This window comes from Perca fluviatilis, chromosome 20 (genome assembly GCF_010015445.1).
Source record: "Perca fluviatilis chromosome 20, GENO_Pfluv_1.0, whole genome shotgun sequence".
Lineage (NCBI taxonomy): Eukaryota > Metazoa > Chordata > Actinopteri > Perciformes > Percidae > Perca > Perca fluviatilis.
Window position 1 is genome coordinate 15629897 of NC_053131.1, and position 15695 is coordinate 15645591.

At 37.7% G+C, this 15695-nt stretch overlaps 1 protein-coding gene and 1 long non-coding RNA gene across 2 annotated transcripts in view; both read right to left on the reverse strand.

The window, feature by feature from the left end:
* Positions 1–7010: 7010 nt before the first annotated feature.
* Positions 7011–9284, reverse strand: LOC120548747. The gene is made up of 2 exons (XR_005637275.1): positions 9074–9284; positions 7011–7637 (listed from the first exon to the last, which is right to left on the reverse strand). It is a non-coding gene; the product is annotated as an uncharacterized LOC120548747 (long non-coding RNA).
* A 1144-nt stretch (positions 9285–10428) lies between these two features.
* aqr (aquarius intron-binding spliceosomal factor) overlaps positions 10429–15695 on the reverse strand; it is a 79393-nt gene continuing 74126 nt past the window's right edge. The window contains exons 34-36 of the mRNA XM_039785749.1: positions 12929–13103; positions 11538–11648; positions 10429–10912 (exon numbers count right to left, since the gene is read on the reverse strand). Coding sequence (XP_039641683.1) covers positions 10655–10912; positions 11538–11648; positions 12929–13103 — 544 coding nt within the window. The 3' untranslated portion in view covers positions 10429–10654. The remainder of the gene's footprint in view (positions 10913–11537; positions 11649–12928; positions 13104–15695) is intronic.

Below are 15695 nucleotides of genomic sequence, written 5' to 3' on the forward strand. Positions count from 1 at the left end.
AAAAAAGTCATAGTACAGTATGTCGAAAAAAGTCATAGTATGTCATGAAAATGTCATAAAAGCCACTGTATAGTATGTCAATAAAGGGATAAAAAAGTAAAAGAATAGTATGTCTAAAAAAGTGATAAAAAAGACATAGTATTTTACATCAAAAAAGTGATTAAAAAGTTATAGTATAGTATGTCGAAAAACGTGATAAAAAAGTCATAGTAGGGCGCAAGGATGGCTCGGTTGATGGGGCGGGCGCCCATGTATAGGGGTTTGTCCTTGACATGGCAGGCCCTGGTTCGGCTCCAACCTGCGGCCCTTTGCTGCATGTCCTTCCCCCTTCTCTTTCCCCTTTCATGTATTCTGCTGTCCTATCAAAATAAAGGCTGAAAATGCCCCAAAAATAAGCTAAAAAAAAGTGATAAAAAAGTCATAGTATAGTATGTCGAAAAAAGTGATAAAAAAGTTATATTTGAGTTTTGTATTGCTGTATTTATTTTTATTGTTTTATTATTTTTGTGTTGTGCCTCTGTTGTATGTTATTGGTTATTCATAGACTGTGTTCAGCACTTTGGTCAACAGTGTTGTTTTTAAGGTGCTTTATGAATAAAAGTGGATTGGATTGGATTATAGTATAGCATGTCGAAAAAAGTGATAGTATGGTATGTCAGAAAAAGTCATAGTACAGTATGTCAAAAAAAGTGATAAAAAACTAATAGTATAGTATGTCGAAAAAAGTCATAGTACAGTATGTCGAAAAAAGTGAAAAAAAGTCATAGTATAGTATGTCGAAAAAAGTGATAAAAAAGTCATAGTATAGTATGTCGAAAAAAGTGATAAAAAGTCATAGTATAGTATGTCGAAAAAGTGATAAAAAAGTCATAGTATAGTATGTCGAAAAAAGTGATAAAAAAGTGATCAAAAAGTCATAGTATAGTATGTCGAAAAAAGTGATTAAAAGGCATAGTATAGTATGTCAAAAAAGTGATAAAAAAAGTCATAGTATAGTATGTCGAAAAAAGTGATAAAAAGTCATAGTATAGTATGTGGAAAAAAGTCATAGTATAGTATGTCGAAAAAAGTGATAAAAAAGTCATAGTATAGTATGTCGAAAAAGTGATAAAAAAGTCATAGTATAGTATGTCGAAAAAAGTGATAAAAAAGTGATAAAAAAGTCATAGTATAGTATGTCGAAAAAAGTGATGAAAAAGTCATAGTATAGTATGTCGAAAAAAGTGATAAAAAGTCATAGTATAGTATGTCAAAAAAGTGATAAAAAAGTCATAGTATAGTATGTCGAAAAAAGTGATAAAAAGTCATAGTATAGTATGTCGAAAAAAGTCATAGTATAGTATGTCGAAAAAAGTGATAAAAAAGTCATAGTCAGTATGTTGAAAAAAGTGATTAAAAAAAGTCATAGTATAGTATGTCGAAAAAAGTGATAAAAAAGTCATAGTATAGTATGTCGAAAAAAGTGATAAAAAAGTCATAGTATAGTATGTCGAAAAAAGTGATAAAAAAGTCATAGTATAGTATGTTGAAAAAAGTCATAGTACAGTATGTCGAAAAAAGTGATAAAAAAGTCATAGTACAGTATGTCGAAAAGTGATAAAAAAGTCATAGTATAGTATGTCGAAAAAAGTGATAAAAAAGTCATAGTACAGTATGTCGAAAAAAGTGATAAAAAAGTCATAGTATAGTATGTCGAAAAAAGTGATAAAAAGTCATAGTATAGTATGTCGAAAAAAGTCATAGTACAGTATGTCGAAAAAAGTGATAAAAAAGTCATAGTACAGTATGTCGAAAAAAGTGATAAAAAAGTCATAGTATAGTATGTCGAAAAAAGTGATAAAAAGTCATAGTATAGTATGTCGAAAAAAGTGATAAAAAAAGTCATAGTCAGTATGTCGAAAAAAGTGATAAAAAAGTCATAGTACAGTATGTCAAAAAAAGTGATAAAAAGTCATAGTTTAGTATGTTGAAAACAGTTATAGTATATATATTTGTCTCCTTCACTTAGTATATTTGACCTTAAAACTTAGTGAAACGTATAAGATTTGAACACACAACCTTCTATCTTCCAATCATACTCTTATCATCCTAAGCTATCTGCCCTAACACAAACAGGTATGTTTTAGTCATATTTGTCTCTTTCTAAGTAGAAAGTAGTAGTATAGTAATTCAAAGTGAATTACTTGAATTTTTCAAAGTGAAAAAGTCATAGTATAGTATGTTGATAAAAGTGATGGTATAGTATGTCAGAAAAACTAATAGTATGGTATGTCAGAAAAAGTCATAGTATGGTATGTTGAAAAAAGTCATAGTATAGTATGTCGAAAAAAGTGATAAAAAAGTCATAGTATAGTATGTCGAAAAAAGTCATAGTACAGTATGTCGAAAAAAGTGATAAAAAAGTCATAGTATAGTATGTCGAAAAAAGTGATAAAAAAGTGATAGTATAGCATGTCGAAAAAAGTCATAGTACAGTATGTCGAAAAAAGTGATAAGAAAGTCATAGTATAGTATGTCGGAAAAAGTGATAAAAAAGTCATAGTATAGTATGTCGAAAAAAGTGATAAGAATTCATAGTTTAGTATGTTGAAAACAGTTATAGTATATATATTTGTCTCCTTCACTTAGTATATTTGACCTTAAAACTTAGTGAAACGTATAAGATTTGAACACACAACCTTAACGTCTATCTTCCAATCATACTCTTATCATCCTAAACTATCTGCCCTAACACAAACAGGTATGTTTTAGTCATATTTGTCTCTTTCTAAGTAGAAAGTAGTAGTATAGTAATTCAAAGTGAATTACTTGAATTTTTCAAAGTGAAAAAGTCATAGTATGAAAACTAATAGTATGGTATGTCAGAAAAAGTCATAGTATGGTATGTTGAAAAAAGTCATAGTACAGTATGTCGAAAAAAGTGATAAAAAAGTCATAGTATAGTATGTCGAAAAAAATCATAGTACAGTATGTCGAAAAAAGTGATAAAAAGTCATAGTATAGTATGTCGAAAAAAGTCATAGTACAGTATGTCGAAAAAAGTGATAAAAAAGTCATAGTATAGTACGTCGAAAAAAGTGATAAAAAGTCATAGTATAGTATGTCAAAAAAAGTCATAGTACAGTATGTCGAAAAAAGTGATAAAAAAAGTCATAGTATAGTATGTCGAAAAAAGTGATAAAAAAGTTATATTTGAGTTTTGTATTGCTGTATTTATTTTTATTGTTTTATTATTTTTGTGTTGTGCCTCTGTTGTATGTTATTGGTTATTCATAGACTGTGTTCAGCACTTTGGTCAACAGTGTTGTTTTTAAGGTGCTTTATAAATAAAGGTGGATTGGATTGGATTATAGTATAGCATGTCGAAAAAAGTGATAGTATGGTATGTCAGAAAAAGTCATAGTATAGTATGTCGAAAAAAGTGATAAAAAAGTAATGGTTTAGTATGTTGAAAAAAGTCATAGTATGTCAAAAAAAAGTCATAGTACAGTATTTCAAAAAAAGTGATAAAAAAGTCATAGTATAGTATGTCGAAAAAAGTGATAAAAAAGTCATAGACATACTAATGTCAGAAAAAGTCATAGTATGGTATGTTGAAAAACATCATAGTATAGCATGTCGAAAAACGTCATAGTATAGCATGTCGAAAAAAGTGATAAAAAAAGTCATAATGTAATATGTTGAAAAATGTCATAGTATAGCATGTCGAAAAAGTTATAGCATAGTATGTCGAAAAAGTCATATATAGTATGTCGAAAACGTCATAGGGCCCTATCTTGCACTCAGCGCAATTGCCTTTGTACACCGACGCATGTATTGTTCCTATTTTGCACCCCACGCACAGTGGACTTTTCCCTCCACAGACGCACGTCGGTAAATTAGGGAATGTATTTGCGCTCCCGGGGGCGGTTCTGCGAATAGAGGAGGCGTGTTCCGTCGCAAACGTTCCCTGGTGCTATATTGCAGTTTCAGAAAACAATTCCGCCACTGACCAGGAAAAATCTGGTCTAAAGTCAGTGGCGCTAGTCTAAAGTCAGTAGCGCGTTATTCAGATGCTATTTTAGGGGCGCATGCTTGGCCATAATGTAGCGTGTGCACAACGGACGCAGCAGTTCCCATTTTTGCAAACCATACATAATTACAAAGAAAAATATTACTGAAAATGCGCTTCAGGTGTTTGGATAGGTCAGGAGGCACTTTACAGTACAGTCCTCAAAAAGTCGCAGCATTCTGTGGCTTGTTGTGTTTTACACAACATTTCCACGAATCATGGATGTGTTGATGACATAAATGAGGAAATATTAGAGGACTTAAGGAGACGTGATGTTGAACTACAGTGGGATTGGACACTCCGGCGGAATCTGGTCCGGGAGTAATGCGCGATGCGCTCCTGGTGGAGCGGGTGGACGGAGATGGAGTGGGGGGGAGGAGGAAGGGGCACAGCAGGAGCAGGTGGTGCGTTTGGAGGCCCACGCTCCATGGCTGCAGAATCCTCTCCAGACTTGAGGAGATGCGCCCGAGAGGCCGCAGCAACATCGCCACCCGGCCAAGACGGGCATTTATTACTTTGCGGCATCCCGGACAGCTCCCGCTGGCGTGCGCCAGGCAAATCCGCCGTCATAATAGCAATCCGCCATGGAAAAAGCGCGCCTGCTCTTAAAGGGAATGTGAGATGACGCTCTGATTGGTTATTTTCACGTTACACCCAAACCACACCTAGCTACTTCAGACCAACCCATTTAAGATTTGCGTCGGGCGCAAGACTAATTTATCCCGCCGTTATAATAGCAACAGCGCCCGAGTTCCACCCACAAAGCTACTTGCGTTTTGCGTTTCATACTTGCGTTTCAGACCTATAAAATAGGGCCTATAGTATAGCATGTCGAAAACAGTAAAAGTATCCTCCTTCACTTAGCATATTGGACCTTAAAACTTAGTGAAACCTGTAAGACTTGAACACGCAACCTTCTGTCTTCCAATCAGACACTTATCATCCTATGCTATTTGCCCTAACATGGATAGATGTGTTTTAGTCATATTTGTCTCTTTCCAAGTAGAAAAAAAGTCATAGTATAGTAACTCGATAAAAGTGATAGTATAGTATGTCTGTCTGAAGAAAATCATAGTATAGTTTACCATACAAAATATCGATATTTTGTATGGTAAACTATACTATGATAAACTATACTATGATTTTATGATAATAATGTCTTAAAAAGTCATTGTATAGTATGTCTAAAAAAGTGATAAAAGTGATAGTATTGTATGTCAAAAAATTTCATAGTATAGTATGTCGAAAAAAGTGATTAAAAAAAGTCATAGAATAGTATGTCGAAAAAATGATGAAAAATGAGTTATCTGACCTGAAAGAAAAGTATATGTTTGTGGCATATTTGTGTCTTTAGCTTATTGGCCCTCAAAACTCACTGAAACATTTAAGATTCCAACACTCAACCTTCTGTCTTCCAATCATATTCTCATCACTCTAAGCTAACTGACCTGACATAAATGTTATGTTTTTAGGATATTTGTCTCCTTCACATAGTATATTGGCCCTTAAAACTCACTGAAACCTGTAAGATTTGAACACACAGCCATCTGTCTTCCAAGCGCTTATCATCCTACGCTATTTGCCCTAAAATGGATAGCTATGTTTTAGTCATATTTGTCTCTTTCCAAGTAGAAAAAAAGTCATAGTATAGTAACTCTAAAAAAGTGATAAAAGTGATAGTATAGTATGTCTGTCTGAAAAAGTCATATTATAGTTTACCATACAAAATATCATAGTTTATAGTATGTCATAAAAAGTCATGTGTGTCTCATAGTTTGTTTGTTTGTTTGTTTGTTTATTTAGATCCCCATTAGCTTCTGTCTGTCTTAAACATAAGCTATTATTTAATAAAAATATTACATAAGCTGGAATACATACATTCGTAATTCACAATACATCAAAAGAACAACAAAAACATACATCAAAGGTACAACAATACATACATTTATGTACATAACATTCATACTCACAACATAACAAAAAATAAACAATACATCGGACAACACTCAACATATGCCCAAAACAGTATATAGTATTATAGTATTGCATGTCTTGAAAAAGTAAAAATTCATAGTATGCCATAACAATTTCATAAAAAGCTATAGTATAGTATACCATACAGATATCATAAATTGTTATAGTATAGTATAGTCATAAAATTGTCACATAACATCATAGTTTACTTACTTTAGTTTTTACATATTTATATATATGTCATTAAAAAGCATTTTGTATGTCTGAAAAAGTCATAGTATAGTATGTCGAAAAAAGTGATAACCCTGGCGCGAATTCTTCTTTTTTCCCCTACAAACTTATTTTATACAATTATAATTATAATTTAGTATGTCATAAAAAGTAATAGTATAGTATGCCATAACAATATCTGATTGCATTGATTCAATTTAAATGAAATACATTTTCAACCTCAACCAAAACAACTGGATTGCAGACTGTGAAGCTGCACTATTTAATGAGTTGGTGGAGACTAAAGCTGAATATAGGACTTGTAGTTTTCAAGTGGTCAAAAAACATGAAGCTAAATGAATGATAATGTTGCTCACTGTCTGTTGGATATATAATCAGGCAAGTGTTCGACATCTTCATATGTTCATAATATCCCAATCTCAAAAATCAAAATCAATACTGCCATAACTTGTTGATGTATTCATGTGAGTGATTGTGTACCTGTCTGTGTTGGGCTTGACCTAGCAAACTGTCTCAAAATTATCTCCCTGACACTTCCATCAAATTCAAATTCATCAAAGTCCTCGCATAAGCTCCAACCTCCAATGACCCTAAACAGGAAAAAAGCAGGTAAACAAAATGATTGAAGGAAACTAGAAATCCATCTGTGATCTCCAGCTTTCTCTGTCTCGCTATTTACCTTCACCTTAATATTTCACAACATGGATTCTCTACCAAATATTGTATACAATAAGTCAGTCAACAAACACAGAGGGCAAGTTCAAAGCAGTTTTAATCGCATTAATTCATTTACAAGTCTAAGCATTTTCATTGTTAAATTGCCATTTTCATTCTTATCTTCTCCATGCAGCGTCATCATGAATTAAACAGCAAACACAGACCATGAACACAAAGCCTATTTTCTTCCTGACAAACCCATACAAATTTGAAATCCGTGGTTAATTACATGTTAATAGAACAAGTGGAATCCATTTTCTGAACCTTCCGGACCTTTGGTTACATAACTTGCTAAAAAGTTTCTCACTGTATTGATTGCCAATCATCCCACGATATATCCACATAAACATTAACAGTTCTCCTCAAAGCAAAGACTTTTCTTTGAATAAAAGCAACAATCTTGCCTCTGATCTCTGTTCCTGATCACTTAGTGTGAATCTCAACACAATGGCTTGCCGTGCCTCATGTTATTGGCACAGGTTCGGCCCAGGTTGGCCCCCTCCAGGAGTAGATCGGAGAGTCGGTCAAGGCCAAGGCAGGTCGTGAGGGGTGTGACGAGGCCGTAGAGACCCCCTAAAGTGATGCTTAGGGGCCAGCCAATGAAGAGCAGAACCAACAGCCAGATGATGCCCCAGAAACATGACCCGCAACCGGCCATCCTAGTCTGGGAGAAAGGGAGGAAGATGAGAGTGGCTCATAAAAGTGGACATCTGCATGCTTTTCAAAGCCAAACACATACAACTATAACTGATCATTGGAATTTGGGAGGAAAGCTGACAGAAGTGCACTTCAGGATCACTACAACAGCATCAAAGTCTGTTCCTGTGAGCGGCCATGCCTCTTCAGCGGTGATAGGAGATTATCAGATTGAAACGTGCCCTGCTGATGATATGGATGTACTTGTCGGGATTAGGCAGTGGCCTTGACAACGCATGATAAGCTGGCAACCTCAAGCAATCACCACCAGGCCTGTCTGCCTGGTGAGGTCAACAAGCCGCCCACTTACAGGGTATTGAAGACCGACGCTGGTACATTAGTTAGCCACTAATAGCAGATCAGCGGAGATCATGCATAACTTTGGTAATGAGCATTACTTAATCTGTCAAATCTGATAAGAAACAGTGGCCAGGAGTATGATTTGCTGCTATTTTGAACTATAAAAATGTCTGTTGTATTATCTGTGATGTAAAATTGGAATGCTGTGCAATGTGTGAGCGCTCCCTGCCAGATGATTTGTGCATATATATATATATATATATATATATATATAGTGGCATATATATAAGAAGACGTTCGCTACAGTGGAATTTAATTCTTCCCAAGAAATGCAATATTAAACGAGAGGATTTTTTTTAAGTTTTAAAATCCACCAGAAAAATCTGCCCTGAGGCCCAGCCTTGAAGTTGAGATTGTAGAACTGGTGGTTTTAGAAGTGTGAACATGTTGTGCACTGCCATGCTGATTCCCTAATCCTGTTTTAGCTTTAAGACACAATGGTCAGATGCTTCCCCCCTCCGGGCACTACTGTCTTGACGATGTAATGTGTAATTTCCTGTTGTGACACTAGTGTCATGTAGGGTTGGGCAATAAACGACTCATTCAACACGAGTGTGTCCTACGGTGAATCCCGTGCTTTCGGAAAACGCCTTCACAATAAAATAAAAAAAAGGGCCGAATAGCATTGCGCAAACTGTCATAGCCTTAAACCTCAAATAAAAGACTTAATCTTTCTCTGCTGTACTTGCCTTAAATTCTTCCTCTTGCACCTCATATCTATTGCTTGTGTACTGTTACATTTACTGCAGCCCTTTAAAATGACTGAATAACCAAAATGATGTTTTATAAAAATGCCTCCTTCAATTCGAAACTGTTTGTTTTTTTAAAGTGTTGCAGCATAAAATACTTTTGTGGCAAATTACAAGTCTGTATGAACAATAACATACCGTCTGTGCTCATGACCAAATGTACATTAACATTTTTACTGCATGCTGTTAGTCTCTGTGACACATCAGCCCATAGCAAAGGTTAGAAGTGAGAGCTTTGCAAAGTAACTATTAACCTAAGGAATACCTGTCGTGTGAGTATAAAAGACATGTTCACCTTCAGCAAAGAAAGGTTCTGGAGAAAGTGTGCTCCTGATCTCCTTCTTGTTTGTAGCTATTCCTTCCCGTCTCCCAGAACCTGCTCAAGACTTGCAGAGATGTTGTGCGAGAGCAGTAGCCACTTCCCACCAGTTAGCTCTAATTTACTACAAGGCACCACGGGCAACTGAATTCTCAAGAGGCCAGCTGGGAGAAAACAGAAAGATAGTAACTGCAAGGCTTAGCAGAGGGAGGATATTACACAATGCATGTGACTCAAAAAGTATGCTTGCTGTCATGGGTTTGTAGATGTGTAATTAGTGATATATATGATAGAACACTATGCACATGTGTTATGGCTGCATACAAGTCTATTGGGTCAATGCACATTCATTCAGTATAAATCATAAAATATTTCAGCATCATGTGATATATTATATCGGTCTTGTTTTATGGGCTTCCTTTTCTAACCTCTCATTGTAATCCTTTCCTCGGCCGACAGAGAGGCATATCCTACTACTCTAGAATACTGTACTCATGAGAACTTTGACCCGGAGTGCCCTGCTCTCAGAAGATAGAAAAATAGACGTTACATGGCTCCACACTTGACTAAATGCAGAAAATATGTCTCTCCACATCTATCAACACATGCTACTCCATCAGGTCTTTAGACTGGCCCAGGCTAGAGCAGCTGTGCAGCTGACCTGTTCCCTCAGCCTGCCTGAGGTATGATGTAACAACAACCAACCTCTGGTGCATGATAATGAATGAATTTCCAGTCTGTGTTTTTGCCTGCAGGGCGGTGAACCGTGCAAACCTCTTCATTTTAAGTGAATTTATGCTTAAATTTCCAAGACTTGGGTTTGAACTTTTGAATGGTTGTTTTGATGTCAACACAAATAATAAGCCTTAAATTATTTTCTTAAATTTGCTCATCAAACCTCATCCCTGAAAAATTACCCAGCTGATATATGCTATTCTGCAGAGCACTGTGATGTTAGTACTCCGCACAAAGTTATGAATGGCAGAGGATTTAAGGCTTGCTGGTTAAGTGACTGTGTACATCCAGAGGGCGAAATCCCCCAGCATGCACGCTGGCCCTTGGGTGAAGTAACTGACCTACAAATGCAGCTTAGTCGCAGCTTGTGTAGCTGGTATAGGCTGAGCCAATCAGATTTGAGTTGTGCTTAAAGCAAATGAGGAAAGCAGATGAATGGATGGAAGTATCATGACAGAGAGATTTTACCAAAGCTTAAACATGTTGATTATACACTGTATTTGTCGGTCAGTGTGCGTGTGAGAATGATATAGATTAGAACCTCTTTTAGAGTATTATAAGCTCTGGTGGTTGCACATATAATGAAACATGTCAGATACAAAGGATTTGCATTTTTATTTATTTTTTATAAAAAAGTACTGATGGTTACAAAATTGAATGCTCTAGAAAAATGAATGAAACATTATCACCAGGATCTCCTTTCAGTAGAAAACTAATTCAGAATCACTGATTCGCCTGAATCTTTTTTTTAAGGGACAGTCCATTTGGTCCCCTAAATAGCTAAGGGCCCTTAATTTAACAATAGTCCCCTATGTGGATGCTCTATTGCTTTTGCTCCTCTCCACTGTCCTCCCCGTCACTGTCGCTGTCTCTGCCTGGATGCTCTGGCATCTTAGCATGGCCCACTGTATCTTGATTTTCTTCCTTCTCACTGGTGTCCTCCGAGGTTGCCTCTCCTCCTGGGGTTTCCTGCTCCATGGGGGTTTCCTCCTGCGGTTCCCCAGAGCTAACTGGCGCTTCCTCGACCACAGCATCCGTCTTGGTTTGTTGTGGAGGCATTGCCAGTTTCTGCTGTTGCTGCTAAAAAGCCAAAGGAAAGGAGAATATTCCCACCTTTAGTTATTAGAATATTACCTATTTAATTAATGTAAATAATTCATTTTCAAGTCAATGTAGTATACAAACACCATCTAAGCAAACCTTTCCCCTCTCTGTCATCTTATATTCCTCTTTTTAAGTTAGCACAAGACAATGTCAATGTGACAGTAAGTGTAGTGAGAAAAAAAAAAAATCACTTAGCTGAGCACCACTCTTAATATGCTTGGCTTTTGGCCTGTTAATTCTCCACATGCACAACTACAGCAACTCTTTTACATCTGACCTATTTACTGTTCTGCATTAAAGTTAAAAAAATACTAAAATAGTGACTAGGGAGAGACAGTGGCAGCTTTTAGCACTGCTTCAGTGCTTAATGTCATAAGACTTAAAGAAAATTAAATACAAACATGTGTTAGTATAATGTGTGTACGATCAACATAGTAAAAGTACAAGTTTAACATAGTAAAAGTACCAGTTTTAAATAGTCTTAGTAATATCAGCCTGTCTTCGATGATACACCTATGAGACAGCAACAGTACTGCTGGCTGTTTTGAATGATACAGTAGTATATCACTTGACACTCAGTGTATTCATCAAGGGGTTTTACCTGTTTGTACTTCTGGGAGGTCTGGATCATGTGCATGTACATATTATACACCAGGTTGGTCATCTCTGGCATGTTCTTGATGATTTGGTCTGGCTGTCCAGAAGCATCTCTCTGAGGAAAGGAAAGAAAAAATATCAGTAAGAGAAAGATAGTTATGAATCCAGGATGTGATGTAAAAAGAATGGTAATGAAGAAGTATACCTGCCTTGTTAGCAGGAACCACATGGTAAACTATTGATCGGACATAAATGTGCACGGAAATTACAACTGCCCGCTAGGTATTTGAAAGCAAATTTCTCACTCGCTGCTTCCAGCGATCACTGCTCACGTACTATCAAAAGGAGTCGAGAATGCAGAGTTCGTAATTTGACAATATTAGTATGCAGACAGAGTCTTACAGCCTAAACTGAGGAGTGAGGCGAGCAGAATATTCAATCTGCTGGGCTGTTACCTCCTAAATACAGGGGTGATGGTCACAGAGGCCCTTAGGGCATCAAGTGAATGCACTGATGGCAGAACTGTAAAACTTAACTGTGTGGTTTTATTACTGTAAAGCTGAGTAAAAACATCAAGGCATTTATGGGTTTCCCAGTGATTTGAGTGTGATTAGACATTTAGCTTTACCATCTGTCAAATACTATCCAACAGCGCTGTAAATATGTATATATCCATATGGAGCATTACGCAGCAGTGTTATCGCTTATTTTTATAACTGCTTCTGAAACAGCACTGTTAAGTAGCCTGTGAAAGTTCTGGTAGAGTATCGCCAGACAAAAATCTAACTGCATCTGCGTGTAAGCAGCAGGGGTTTACTGACTCCAGATAGACGGGCTAAGCAGGGGCCGCATGTGTGTGCCCAAAAGAGCTGTCGCCCACGGGGATGAACACTCTAGAGTCAGAGAAAGTGTCAAAGGCTATGGGGTATTTTAGACACCCCGGTTGCCACACACGCCAGTCATAGACACACAGTTACCAGACAACAGTCGTCTCATGCTGGCCTGGCGGGATTTGGGGGGAGTGTTTTTGCCTTCTGACCTTCCAGGGTTAATTATAGCCAGGCCCGTGTTTCCCATGCTTGCAGATGGCCCCAGCTGAATACTGTTAACAGGCCAGGGCCAATGGGGAAAGCTGCAGTAAGACTTTGGACTGTTAAGGACTAAGGGGAAAGAGGATGCCATTCAGTATATAGAGGCAGGATTAGGCAGAGTCCGGGTGCTGTGTTAGGATGTTGGAGAATGCAACAGTTATATGGAAATGGGAGCTGATGTGAAAAGTAAGCTTGGTTCTTATCGGCAAATATGGAGCTTGAGTGCTTTATTATCAGCCAAATTTAAGTGAATACAAGATAATGGTGCTGTAAGAAAGTGGTGTGTGCATGCATGAGTACATACCGGCTGTTCCTGGCTGTAGTATTCATGCGGCCTGATGTGTAGCTGCATGGGTCTGGCAGTGAGCTGGTTGAAGACAGGAGTCAGCTCAAAGCAGTTTTGAAACAACGACACCCGGGCAAAGATGTACAAACCAAGTCTGGCTCTTGACATGGCCACCACCAGACGCCTTACATCTCTGTAGTTATAGACACACACACACACACACACACACACACACACACACACACACACACACACACACACACACACACACACACACACACACACACACACACACACACACACACACACACACACACACACACACACACACACACACACACACACACACACACACAAAAGAAAAGTTAATAAATTGGTTTGACAAAATGGAAGAAACAATCAAAGTGGGAAGAAAGTGGAAGTATCAAAGCTGCGCAAAGTGGGAGGATAGAGGTTTAGTGAAGGATAAGCAACCATAGGTTGGGGAGACACATATAGAAGCTAAGAGAGAAATAAAGGAATGAAAGGAAAAGACCAGAGATAAACAAGACAACAAGGAGAGGGAGATGTGGGAACGTACTAGAGAGGTCAGAAAGGTTACTTTTTCTTGCTATCCAGTAGAATTAAGAGATTAGAGACAGAGGAGTCATTAAAAAAATCATCTCTCAATGCAAATCAAACCAGCTATTAGGCTAAATGAAATAAAACCATGCCAATCTCTAGGTATGGTGTATATATATAGAAATGCAGCCAAAAATATGAGTATGTCCACCTGAGCACTTCATGAGATTAAGAGGATTAATCTTTGCAATATGCATGATGAGTTCCATAAATATGTAGAAGGAAGAAAAAGCTTATGGAAATCATTGTGCAGGGTTTGTGAATGAGTGAGTTAACAAGTGCAGCTGGTAGGTTATGTAAAATTACTGCAAATTTCATGGTACAAAATGAAACTTGAAAGCACAACATTTCCACAGAGACAAACTACAACAGCCTACAACCAATGAGCACAGAGCTCTAGAAAGGCTGAACCAATCATGAAGCATGGTAGCCTGTAGACATGGCACTACTGAGAAACGCCCACCTGCGTTTGCTGTGACATGGCAGGGCAAAGTGGACGAATACCGTTTGTATGTGTGTTCTCACGGTGTGTGTGTGTGTGTGTGTGTGTGTATACATGTCAGAATGTGTCTGGATCTGGGCTTCCCTGTCAAAGAGTGTTCTCCAGCATGTGAGCATGCCTGTGTGTATCAGCAGGAATGCTTCTCCTGTCAAAGCAAGGGTCATCTTATATAGTTTGGTCCCCTGTTGTTGTCATGGCAGCAGATTGCCATGAGGACAGATGCAGGAAGGGGGAAAGAGTACAGGAGATAGCACTCAGTGGTACACCACAGTGATCCCATAAGGGAAAAACACAATGGACAACATGAGAATTTACCATGAACCACTGCTCTTTCAACCACTCAGCTGACCATTCAGAGGTGTAAGGGGGGCCAAGATATGAATGAATATTAAGTCAAAGCAAAGCATATAAAAAATGAAATTAACAAGACATTTTCTATAATTATAACTGCTCCGTTATTAAAGGGGAAGTGTGTCGAAGTCTATCTCTAGTACTATTGTACCCCTTCACTGACAACTGATAACTAGAGTTTTAGCACATTGTTAAAACCTTTGACAACCTTTGACAACCTTCCCACTTTGTGTGGGCTGAGAATGTGTATAAGGCAGGGTGCAATATCCAGTGTAAGACAAGATCAAATGAATGATACTGAGAGGAGAGCAGGTGCTGCCAGCAAGATAAACTACCACTTTCTGTGGTCCGCTGCACTGTTCTTTCCCAGCTACATCAATTCATTAATTTATCTGTGAGATGAGGAAAGAACAAAATAGAGTGTTTAAGTGTTTTCTCTGTCAGCTAAAAATGACCAGGGGTGGGGTGTAGGGGGGGGAAGCATGTATTTAGCTACAAAAGGAATGGCTTATTATTCGTACTGGGGTTCCAATTTGCAGACTATCCAATGAGAGGGTGGGTGAATGCACTGGCAGTACAGCTGTGATAAAGCTGTAAGCGGTGCAATTCCAACAGCAGTCACTGTACATTACAGCCAGAGGCCAGCATGGCAAGCTGAAGTACTATGGAAGAGTTCAGCTTCAATTGTCTGGTATAACAACATGGTGTATTAGGTTTGAAGAGCTCATCAGGATGTCATGGCAGCCGAGGATGCCATTTCACTACAAATCAATTCGTGAAATGAGAAAAGAGGTGGTAATAAAGAGAAGAGGGAGCAGAGAGATAAGGAGACAGAGCTAAAGACTAAGAAGAAAGGCCAGCAAGAGAGTATAGTTCAGTGGATAGCAATGGGACATGGAACAAAAAGACAAAAAAACCTACCGCTGCAGTTTGGTTAACCATCATGTCTCTTAATGACTGTTATATGGTATGTCTTTGATCAGGGCGGATCTCTTTGTTTGATAGTTTCACCCCCAATCATCAGAGCACAATGGCTTCTCTTAACCAGGACAAAAAGTACCGTCAGCTCCATAGACATGCTCCTGTCCTGAAGCACCCTTTGTCCTCAATGCTTCAAATTAAGCTCATGCATACTTCAAGACAGCCAGTGTTATTCTTTTTTTTCCTTTAGCAAACTTGATTCAGTAGTTATACATGACAAAAGGAGAAAGCCTCCTTAGAGCAGCTGTCTCAAGAGAGTAAGTGCCTATAATTCTGCTGTGTTGTTTCCCTGGAGGATGTGTATCTAAGGTGTAGATCCTATTACACAAG